The sequence below is a fragment of the Phoenix dactylifera genome, chromosome 2, assembly GCF_009389715.1.
Source record: "Phoenix dactylifera cultivar Barhee BC4 chromosome 2, palm_55x_up_171113_PBpolish2nd_filt_p, whole genome shotgun sequence".
In the NCBI taxonomy this organism is placed as follows: domain Eukaryota; kingdom Viridiplantae; phylum Streptophyta; class Magnoliopsida; order Arecales; family Arecaceae; genus Phoenix; species Phoenix dactylifera.
In genome coordinates this window covers 6,517,291-6,529,482 of record NC_052393.1, presented here as the reverse complement: position 1 = coordinate 6,529,482, position 12,192 = coordinate 6,517,291, and the positions used below count along the sequence as shown (strand labels likewise).

At 40.5% G+C, this 12,192-nt stretch overlaps 2 protein-coding genes across 2 annotated transcripts; one reads left to right on the top strand and one right to left on the bottom strand.

Moving 5' to 3' along the window:
* The first annotated feature begins 2,301 nt into the window (after positions 1-2,301).
* On the top strand, positions 2,302-3,370 carry LOC103711817 (transcriptional regulator SUPERMAN-like). The gene has a single exon (XM_008798102.2). It carries the CDS (start codon positions 2,302-2,304, stop codon positions 2,884-2,886), a length of 585 nt encoding a protein of 194 aa, XP_008796324.2. The 3' UTR covers positions 2,887-3,370.
* A 2,133-nt stretch (positions 3,371-5,503) lies between these two features.
* On the bottom strand, positions 5,504-11,882 carry LOC103711792. The gene is made up of 9 exons (XM_008798071.4): positions 11,351-11,882; positions 10,962-11,113; positions 9,878-9,973; positions 9,722-9,784; positions 7,099-7,167; positions 6,885-6,987; positions 6,721-6,792; positions 6,105-6,193; positions 5,504-5,974 (listed from the first exon to the last, which is right to left on the bottom strand). Exons 1-9 carry the CDS (start codon positions 11,715-11,717, stop codon positions 5,822-5,824), a joined length of 1,164 nt encoding a protein of 387 aa, XP_008796293.1. The 5' UTR covers positions 11,718-11,882; the 3' UTR covers positions 5,504-5,821.
* Between the last annotated feature and the right edge of the window lie 310 nt (positions 11,883-12,192).

Below are 12,192 nucleotides of genomic sequence, written 5' to 3'. Positions count from 1 at the left end.
ATAATCAAACCTTCCGAACGTTGCCGTGTTTGATAAGCGTTTCTTGCAGTACCTTTGTCTCGTTTCATTGTCTTATAGCACAATTAGTACTTGTCATGAGAACAAGAGTCATCTATACTAAGGGCCAAGAATATCCTTCCGACATGATCGACGAATCAACCAACATAAATTAGCACATCCTAGTAGGTTCACCAATCACGGGACAAAAAAAACTAATCTAGTCATTTAACTAGTCTAAGTTAATGAAAGGATCGATTGGGTCCCCCACCCCTTGAATATAATTATAAGCTGACCAAATTAAACACACTTCTAATAACAGTAGGATTTTTTTATATTCGTATGGATGATTATAGACTCGGAACTAGGATAGGAGTTGTTCCACCAAGGCAAATTACTTTTCTTGTTTGTTGGAGGCAAGAGCTTCTGACTATGGAACCAAAGTTAAGGAGGTCCCAAGAAAGAGAGATTAGGTTAGTTTTGGTACAGGGAAGGCGAAGCAAGCTATGGTGAAGCAACTTTTCGAAGCATTGTTGGCTAGCCCAAGAACAATTGCCAAAAGCCATAAAATGACAATAGTAAAAGATGGGTATTACAATTATGGATAGTACAAGTCTATCATGTAGTAGCCATGACCGAGTTCTAGTTTTAACATTTTATAATGGATTAGGAAGACTTCAATGGGGACGTATGTGAACAGGGAAGAAAGCTTAAGGGTGGAATTCAATGGAAATGACCAAGAATTAGATAATGGCGGGGGTCTTGCTCATGACAGTCTATGTCCACGAAGATGGAGATCGACTCTCTTATGGCATTGAAATTGTCGTGATATACAATGAGATGTTCACCTTTTTCTGTGGTACTTTTCACATTAACCAAGCAGTACGTTCACTCTCAAACCAACATGCTGGAAAAACTTTTGATACCAAGCACAACCTTGTTATATTTCGGCCACTACACTTGGATCGTATATTGTCTCAGAATATTGCTGAAATCCTCCTTGGCAATCTAACTCAATGCTGCTTTCTTAATATATTTAGGTTTCCATTGTTGACCGACCTTTTAAGCTCCCGAAGAAGATCTGGAATCTTGGCTGTTCCCATGAATGCTTGTTTCCATCCTAGTCTCCAGCCCTTGTATGTTGCACTGTTAATTTATTATCAGGCATTCCAATATTGTTGGCTTCCTAATTCTTCCCATATGTTTGTTGTCTTCCCAGAACGCATTGTCCATGAAGAATAAATGGAAATATATAATCCAAAAGGATAAGAAGGATAAGTTGCTTTACTGACTATTCGTTGCACCATAAAATGCCATTTCACACTGACATGGATCTACAATTCTGGTCCCACCCGGCCATTGTCCATCGAACAGCTGCCATGCTTTGGGATGGCATTCAGCACGCACCATGAACCGGTATAGAGTCAAGAGAACCAAGTATATTCTCTCTATAAGCCTCTTCTCCAATAACAACTCAGGACCTCATCCAAAATAGCTAGCCAGAAGATATTATTTGGGTTCGTTGATCCTGTATAAGTACTCAAGATATACTCAGCGAATAATCGATATGGGACTAAACACACGCCTGCACGGGTCCTCACATACTCCTCTGTTTCAAGCTCTGGCGTCCTCATCAGGCTAAGGGTTCAAATCTAATCACAAACACCACGATCAGCCTCAATAAATCCGTGTAGCAATGTTTCCCAGTTCACGTAGGTTATGGGTCGGGTCCGCTCTGATACCATTTATAACAACTCAGGACCTCATCTAAAATGGCTAGCCATAAGGTATTATTTGGGTTCCTTAACCCTGTATAAGTATCCAAGATTTATCCAACGACTAATCGATGTGGAACTAAACATATGTCTGCACGGGTCCTCACATCTCCCATCTCTGGCGGGTTTCCTGCTTGCTACCCTGTGATCGAGAGGATGGAGTAGTAAACAAATTAAAAAGAGAGCGGGCGTTCAAGGCAATGCATGGACTTGTACTCTTCTGGGGGGAGATATTCCACCTCCGTGTGCTAGCTTGTAATCCTATATTGTTTTTGATGAATCAACAGCTCTCTTTCCCTTTACTAAAGTCCAACAGCTAACTAGCTCCCAACACTGGTGATACACTCCATGCTCTCTCTCTCTCTCTCTCTCTCTCTCTCTCTCTCTCTCTCTCTCTCCCTCCCTCCCTCCCTCCCTCCCTCCCCCCTATTGCACCAAAACCACCCTCCCTTGGTATATAAACCACCAACCCCTACCAAACTAATCCCATACTCTCTTCCTAATCCGAAAGTATAGTTTTACTAGTACCATGGCAGCTGAACTTAGCCTTCTGTCCCTGAACCAGCTCCAAAAGCTAGCCCAGCAGCAGCAACAGTTTAATCCTAGGAACTGGCCAGGTCTCCGACTTGGCGAAGCTGATGATTCTTGGGAGGTCCGGGCATTTGCGGGGGAAACAAGCGGTCCCACGGGCACGACATGGCCGCCGCGCTCGTATACATGCGCGTTCTGCCGTCGTGAGTTCCGGTCGGCCCAAGCCTTGGGTGGTCACATGAACGTTCACCGACGCGATCGAGCTAGGCTCCGGCAGTCCCCTCAAGGATCCGACCCATCCCCTCCTACAACTCCATCTCCTCCCATTACCTTCCCGCCACCAGTACCAGAATTCGTCGCCAGCGGCCGCTGCTGCCTTCTCTACCCTATCCGGGACACTGGCACAGTCTTTGCACCGACTAGCGATTCACCCTCCACTCTCCTATTTATTACTCCATATCCCGGGACTGGACTGATCTCGCCTTGTCCACCAACGCTTGACGGCGGTGTTAACAAAGATGGTGGAAAAGATGGAGATGCCGTTGATGAGGAGCTGGATTTAGAGCTTCGACTTGGGTGGTGATTAATTTGGAGGTTGAATGGAAAGGCATGCTGTAATATTTGTGATTTATGCATGTGTTGATTTATATATGCTCATGTAATTCCTCCAAAGTGGAGTCATCGAGTGGTGTAAGATATTAATCTGTTCCTGTGAAATGATTGAGCCAAATATTAGTTTCTATCATCTAACGATGTCATATATGGAGGTGCAGTCGCATGAGTAAGGAATTGAATGAAGACGTAGCTGTTGTTCTGGACGTAGAAGCCATGGATATAAAGAAAATGGAGGAGGATGATATGTCGTTTTTTATGTGACATTTATTCGTACGCACATTTTCTGATCGTAGTTGTATCCTTTGCGCGAAAGAGAGATTCACCTTCCTTCGCTTCCATCTGCCGTTGGATCACCCACCACACAGAGCTCGAAGCACTTCGAACTCCGTCATTCATCCGCCTGCACAGCTCTCAAAGCGATTAGTGGATGTTCCAACAGTGGATGGGTGCGAAGGTAGATGAATCCTTGAAGGATACAATTACGATCTGTCAGTTTTCATGTCGTTCGAGCTTATAAGCCCTGCATTTGCTGCATTTCTCTGCTCAAAGTCGCACTATGCCATCGTTTATATATATATATATATATATATATATATATATATATATATATATATATATATATATATATATATATATATATATAAACAGGTTACTAGTTTCTACTCCTTGTGTGGCTTTAAAATTTGTCCAGAAAAGTACTGAAGTATTATTAGATATTGCTGCATTATGTCATCCAGACTATTACTCTAAATTATAATGCCTACTAATAGATTTTTATTTTGTTTCATTTTTTAAATAAAAAGAATGAAAGCTGGCATATGTCATTTTTTTTAAAAAAATGATATATAGGCCAAATTGCGAGGAGATTTTGGAGGTCCGATTTTCAAGCTAGCCAAATGAAGCCAACAAAGTCGCCATAAATTAAGCAGGGTATCTACACCAGTGAATAGTCGCAATTAAAAACCAATCTCTTAAAAGAAATAAACATGTAAGAACTTAAAGCCCCAGAAATCACGTCATTACAAGGAAAATAGATGAAAGCACTGACAACCACATTCAGGAAAAAGTGCATGCACGCAAGCCAACTATAGCTTCAATCTGGCTTGATTTTGATTAATTACTGGCTCAAAATTTTGATTGACATAATTCTATGTGTAGACCTTCACATAATACTAACAATAATGCATGCACAGTGACTTATAAAAGTATTGAATATAAAATAATTTGATTAAAATTTTAATTTGAAAATAACTAAAAATAAATAATTCATAATTAACTTTTTTCCTACGCACAAATCTTATCTTTGTCTTTATGGTATTTCTTATTCCTCCTCCCGTAAAGGCTTTTAGAGACTAGATATTCTAAAATTTTTAGATTCTTTCTTTCTCGCTAAATTGAATTCTTTATTATCTACTAATACGAAATGCCTTGCACCTCTTTTCAATATTCTCAAAGCCCAGAATATTAGAATCCGTTCATTACATTTACATGTTTGCATGTCTTCTAAGTGAAATCTAAATAGAGTTTCTCTAATGAAGTCATTAGATTAGGGTTACCATGCATTGAAATTGAAAATTAAGAAATAAATATGCTTTTAAATAGTTTATTGGTATAAGATTTAAAATGAGATTTGCCAAAAATTGTCCGACAACCTTCTTCCCAAAACTCGAAAGCTTTTTTTTTTTTTTGGTGAAAGATAGGATGAGGGAAGAGAAAACCTCACTCGCGTAGCAGCCCCCACTGCCCCCATCTACCAGAGAATGTTCGATGCAGGCCGCAAGTTTTCGCGTACCCTTTCCGATCCGTAGGTTTTCCCTACTGGGTTCCTCATCCACGTGTGAGTACGTCATCCCAGCGCCACCTCAGTACCAGCGGATCAGAAAGCGCTTCAACCTTGTGCGTCCAAATGGAGAGCATCTGATCTCCATATTTAATCGACGCTTGCGCGTTTTGAACCTGGACTACACCAGTGGAAACAAATCCGAAAACTTTAGCATCAGCTGCACGCTGAAGCCACGTGTTTATTCGTTGCCTTCCATTTCTGGGGAACCAAAGCTTGCTCCAGGATTCCTGTCTTTCCTCTTGTTCCATTCTCCCTTTCCGCTAAGCCCTCGCTCGTTCCCCTGCTCCTTCTCTCCTCTTTTCATCTATCTCCCCACACCCCAGTCCAATCCAATTCCAATGGCGGCCGCTTTCGTGAAGGAGATCCTGGGAGAGCGAAGATTGTGGGCGAGGCCAATACATAAGTTGTTGGTAGTGGCGTTGCTGCAAGCAGGGGTTACCAGGAATACTCCACCAGTCTCTTTTCCGATGCACCGTGCCATCCCTTCGATGAGAGGCACATAGAAACAAGGATTTTGCACCAGTTTCCTATGGATTTGAGCCTCGAAGGCCTCCATGGTGACCCTATCCTTGTGCTACTTCAACAGTGGGAAGGGCAAGAAGGGTGATTCCCCCGATGGACTCAGCCTTTGAGACCAAGCAAGAATCTCTCGATAACCAATCCTGAGGATTGAAGCGATCATGCAGAGATGGTTAGCAGACAATGTGACATAAATAAGGTAGAAACTAGTGGGAAGCAGATGAAGTTGCCAACTAGGAAGCACTCCTAAATGGAGAATTTAGCATCAGTAACTGAGAGGGAAGGAAAGAAAATGGCCTTCGCCACCTTCGTAATTTGAGACTCTGAGCATCCCTTTTATATTTGATACAGTACCTATGCGCAAAAGACATTGCCTACGTGTTTTCATTTTTACGGTATACAACTGCTTTCATTGGTATCGACTCCTTGTTACAGAATGCGCAGCAGTTCCGCCATAAACTTCTAGCCCCGGACTCTGTCCTGGTTCAAGCCAAAGCATCCCTTCTTTCTTGCAAACGTTAATGATTATCATCAGCCAGCTTCATGATTTATTTAAATTCTTGGCTTCCACCCTCACTTGCTGGATTCTTTGGCGCAGCCTACGCTTGTTGTCATGAATTTTACAAAGTCCATGCCCCAGCACCACAGCCGAGTATATCCCATGTGTGATCATAGGAGCAAGGATATTATCCGTCTACAAATATCCCAAGATAAGTATAAATTTATTTTTTTTTCATATTGTTGCAGTGGTTGCTGAAAATGAGACACTTCCAATTTTTTGATAAGAAAAAAAAAAATGAGACTTTGATGAGATGCTAGCATACCTGAATCCATTCAAAACCAAGGTAGAGAGCCAGTAATCCTTCCAAAAGGGGAGAATATATCTTCTTCATTTGTCTCTTTTCGTACCAAGCTGCATAGCAAAAATTATGTAGGCCACAGAGATTTAGTTTCGTCTGTTTTGAGTTCATGCGGAATTGCACTAAATAGTACTGAAGTAACAGAGTTAAGCAGGCTAAGGTGAAGCCATGCGTAAGGTGCAGCTGTTGCCAACTAAGCTGCCCACTGGAAAAAGTATATAAGAAATAATCTAGTTTTTTATAAATGAAAATGGACGTCTGTTCGAATGTAGAGTTTCTTTTTAGTGAAATCCAAGAATGCTGTACGGATCCATAGCCAGCAAATCTTTGTTTAGAGGCCACCGTAGACGGCAAAAAACTAACTTGCTCCCCACCTGACAATTTTAGCTTATATTTTGGCTAATTACATACCAAATACATTAAGAATTGATACACGAATTGCACTGCAAACACAACCACCTATTGCTCATGGGATATATTTTTCCATCAGTTTTTTTTCAATTTATTCCAACTAGTCCAAACATAGGTGATTTATGATGCATATTTCTACGTACCACAACTGGGCATCTAGTTCACTGACCTGCAAAAAGCTTCTTAAGGTCTTCACGGCCAGAACGAGACTGTAATACTGGTGCAATGACATATGTAGGGTCTGCAGCAATATACAAAATATATGATTTAAAATATAGGGGATGAGACAGTAGCTGTGGTTGCATAAAAAGGAAAAAGTGAAGGCAAACATACCTTTTGGAGCAGTCGCAACATAGTAGAGTGATCCCGTGAGGGCGGCTGTGACAACAGCTGCAAATGCTTGAGCGAATGGGACAAAGAGAGGCAGCATGCCAGTCTACAATGATTTGGGACATTAGAATTTTACAAAGCATCTAGTTTAGAAGTGGCATCTGAAATAACGATATGTAACACTATACAGATATTGCCAACAAAACTAGGTGCTTACCAGAGATGCAATTCCACGTGCATCTTTCATGAGTTCAGTGCTCTTTAAGAACGTATCAGCCAATGCCCCCTGTAGCATGGCATGAATTAGATAAGAAAAAAAAGATTATAAGAAGATGAAAACTGAAGAGACAAAAGGAAAAGGGTGGCCTTTAGGATTGGATATTTTGCAGCCAGATGGGAATAAGATTTATCATGAGTTGAACTCACTTGATGGGGTGATCGATTAAAGAGATAATATGTGTCTGACTTTACACTATGGGTGTTTTAGCTTGGACTAGGAAATGGTTGAATTCTTGTAAAACAGCATTAAGCAGCATGGACATTGTCTCCAAAAAGTCTCATCTTCCATCCATGTCTGCTTCCTTTCTGTGACTCAGTATATATTTATTTACTTAAGGCACAGACACACTCATTAAAAAGTTAATTTTAATAACCATGACTTGAGGCTTCCTGGTTTGGTCATTACACATGCTGCGAATGAGCTAAAAATCTGCCTACTGAATTAGATTAGTTTGTCTCATGTTAGGACATCTCATTGTTATTATATATAGAAACCTTATAATTATTTTGAGAATAAAGATGGGGATGAATTTGGATTTAGCATAATTCATCATAGCTTATTGCTTGTATCCTATCTAATAATGCCTATGCTGTCAGTATTTACTCCTCTCCTGGTTTGAAACATCTTTAGTCCTTGCATCATTCTTCATCTTTAGCAGATTCACTGATCACAATTATGCTCTCTTCAGTAATGTCTTTCCTATCCTTTTTGTTGATAAGAACTCCATTTCCCATTAGATGGAGCAGCTCAATCAACAATTACAGGAGTAGTGGTAAGATGCGTCCACCATTTCCTGCAGCCATTTGTCCCCCATATGCTACTATGGTAGCACACCTCCACATCTCCATGTCCATGTCTATCATGAAGGGAACAAAGCAGCCAATTGGGCTGTGAGCTATGGAGCCATGAACAATATGCGTACTGGGCGTGGACGAGTTCCTTCCCTAATGCTCTGTTCCAGCTTGCCGTGGCTGATGCCCAGGCATCAGCAATTTAAGATTGTAATGGGGGTCTTGGCTTCATTTATCGAAACAAAGAAAGAAAGGGAAAGGATGAATCGACCTAGGCTCCTCTTCCTGTAACCCACATCATCAATTGATGCCGTATGGAACTTACATAAAGTTTTGCCCATTGACAGCAAACCCTGTTCAGATTATACTATAAATCCCCCACTTAGGCTTCCTTGTGTGCCATCTAAGATTCAGCATTTCACATGTAACTCATGCAATGAATTTGTTATACTTTATCCACTGTCATTCTCTTCCAACTTTTCCAGTACTTTAAGGGACTATTAGCTCTCTCTTATTCTATTTTGCCTTATTAAGGCTGGCAAGCTAGCGATCCTGCTGATTAGTGTTTCACTGGTTTCTACATCTTGTTTAAATCTATAAATTTCTAGGAAGAGTTCAAGTTCGAGGATTCGTTAATGAGTCATAAGTGGTGTATTTTAGGTTGTTTAAAATTAGCTTGTGCATGTAAATCAAATCATACGAAATGTAGAATAATACCAGATTGGTTCATAAATAATTACTTAGAAAACAGTATAATTTAGCTATGACTAACGCATTTTCAACAATGTAATATCAACTGATAAGAAAGGGACAAGTATTTTGAAAAGAAGTTACAATCAATTGGCTTGACACCATTACATTTCCATGACTACCAAGTATAAGATCAATCTTGCCATAATGCCAGGCCTATGCAAACAAATATGGATTCCATGACTACAGTGGAACAGCTACATTTTAAGATTTATATCTCTTGAATTTATCTCGATAAAAGCATTTTCCCCATGTGCTAAAGTTTCGATTTCAGGTTTTTTTCTTCTGATTAGTTTTTCTTTTTTAGAAATACTATTCTCATTAAATTTGTATTTAACTTATTTTACCTGAAACTGAAACATTTCAATTAAAAAGCAATTGAAACCAGTGCAGGGACCAGATGGAGTTTTGTTAAAACTGTTTGAATTGTTTTTTTGGTTTCATTTTTAGACTATTCACCACAAAACAACTATCCTATTATAATTTGGATTTCCAGAAGTCCAACACCATTCACCAGACACAATTTTGAATCATGCTATAAAAAATCCGCTCTAGTTCATTTATTAACAAACAAAATGACTGTATTTTATTAACAAACGAAATGTATTAACTTGTTTCACAATAATATCAAAACATTACTTTGTGCAGAGGATGGTCAAATTGTGTATATTCCAAATAAGGACAGATATATTACGCATGTTTATTCCTTTTCAACATTTGGAGATGTCATCTGTAGTGTGGTCCTGCTATATATCTTCTTAAAATGGTCTGTAGTGAAACCACACAAGTTTATGGTGCAAGAAGGAATGATATCCTCCAGAGGCATGTATGATCATTTGCAAACTACATGTTTCATGACTAAATAGTTTCACTCACTCAGAAATATCAATATAGTAATGATAATTATGATATTTTTTCATGGGATGAGATAGTGAAAAAACAAAATGAATTTAGTATTTTGTTGATAGAAAGAAGAATGTAGTTTTAAATAGAGCACATTATTTCTCATGAGGCCTTACCTGAACAGCAACACGATAGAAAAGCTCCTCACCCACTGAGCTTGCAGTAACAATGAGTATGAACTGCAAAAAGCCCAAAAGTACCAGATGATGTTAGTCATCACAGGATACGATATCAGAAGAATATACATGGACAAAATAAATGTTAGTAAATACCTGCCACAGTGACATGCCATAGAAGAAGCTCCGGAGCTCCTCATCCTCCACATCTCTAATGGCACGAGCCTGAGGTGAATGCTTGACAACCTCATCCTGTGTAAAGCTTGTCAGTTAACATCATAATTATGAATTTTTTTGTCTTTTGTATTTTAGCATCTTAATTTTCAACCAAATAAAACATAGATTCCTGATTAGGCCTTAAGAAGGCAAGCAATGAATATGCATTACTGAGGACATGTAGATAATTATTGCTATTTTAAGAATATGAACCCATGGGGTTCTTTTTTTATAGAAATATCCTATCTACTCAGCTTTATTATTAGTTTGAACTGTTGATTGTCCCATCTTAAAACTGTAGAAGGTTGCTGTCCAAAGGAGAAGCGATTACAGAACAGAGGCGGAACTAAGTAGAAAGCCTTAATTCAACCTTGGGCCCAGTCTCCTTTGACCATGCTAATCAATACGAAAGATTAATCAAGATATAAAAGAAAGCCTTGACAGTTATTATGGCTACAGGTTTATTAATTCACGTTCCGCAAGGATGCCTATTTAATACTATTGTAATTCTATAAGTAACATGCTTAGAGACACAGTTAAACTACTGCATTCCCATTTAAGACTTATTCAAGTGTTATAAGTAACACTCTTAGAGACACAATTAAACTATTGCATTCCTGTTTAAGACTATTCGAGTGCTGCAAGTAACATTGTTAGAGACAATTAAGCTACTGTCTTAAAACAGTAACAGATTCTCAAACATATGAGAATAGAATTTCAAACTAAGCCATCGAAGTCCAGATGCATATTGGAAGACTTTCTAAATTAGGTAGCATAACTTTGTGTGGAAAACTCTATAAAGAGAATTAGTGTATATCACCATCCAAGTCCGGGCCCAACTGCACAGCTACAGTTTTACGAATTTTCATTCGGCAAGCATTAGTATTTAAAGCTAACTCATGCATGGCAGGTAACATAGTTGGAATGCCAATTCTGATTTGAAACTTGAATTACCAATTCTAAATAAGAACAAATAAAACAGAGTAACATATGATGAGAGGGTATTCTCAAAATGGGAGCATACGTCTAAGATGAAGAGCAGAGCCATGATTGGAGGAGCTGCATATCCCAATCCCTCCACAATAGCATTTAGCGACGGATGGAAACCTCCCGTACAGTCTACTCCTGTAATCGAACATATAAACTTCCCCGCCAGCGCCATAGCCGCATATATCCCTGATATATTTTTTTTTGTGGAAAAAAATCAGAACTTTCCCCCCTTTTTTGAATTAAAATGCCATTTCATTCGAACTAGAAGAAATTACTCCCTCATTACAAGCATAATATTTTTTGTACTGACAGAAACAATTAAACTTAAAAACTCCAGAAATTAGTTTAACATATTTTCAGAAACAAAATCGCGAGGTTGAGGGTTTCCAGAGTTAGTAAGAAGAAGGATGATACAAGACTCACCAATTCCGAAGCTGAGTCTAACGACGGCTCCGAGCTTGTCCCAAACCGGGAACTCGGTATCCCCGCCGCCGAAGCTCCGATCGATGACCGTCGTCGTCGTTCTGGAGGAGGAGGAATGCGAGCCCGAGGCGGAGACCTCCATCGTGGGGCCACCGGAAGCGAACCCCCTCCGGCGGTGCTCCCCGTCGCTCCCCTCCGCCGAAGCCTTAATCCTCGTCCGACCGATCCCCTTCCGCGGCCAGAAGCGTAGGCCGCCGCTCGGAGAAGAAGAACACGAACAAGAAGAAGGGGAAGGAGACGACGAGGATGCGGCGGAAGAGGAGGAGACGAGGGAGAGACCTCGAGGAGAACCGCAACGAAGCTCCATGGAGAGAGAGAACGCGCACTAGGGAGTGGAGATTTTTTATATTATATATAATGAAAGCATCGCCAGCGCCACCACCATCACCGAAGGGCCTTTGCGGCTTTGCTGTTTAACGCGAGCTTGGACGCAGGAGAGGCGGCTCCACATCGACCAGCTTCCACCTCCGTTCGTTTCTCCCGCGCTTTATCCTGCGACCCGGGTGATGGGACCCACTCTGAGAACACTGGGCACACCATGAGCCGTTTATGTGGGCGTGGCTTGGTTGAGGGTGGAAAAATCCCTATTAACTAATTGGAATTGGCCCATTGTTCTATCAATTAAGATAAATCGGTTTGCCTTTAGGTCCCCATAATCTTCGACCTTAGGATGAGGCTTCCGCCCACAGGAATTCCCTGGGCCCAATGGGTCTTTGCCACGTAGGATAGAGATAGCAGGAGAATCAGGCACTCGCAGATAAGCCACGCTGGGAGCCAGGCCA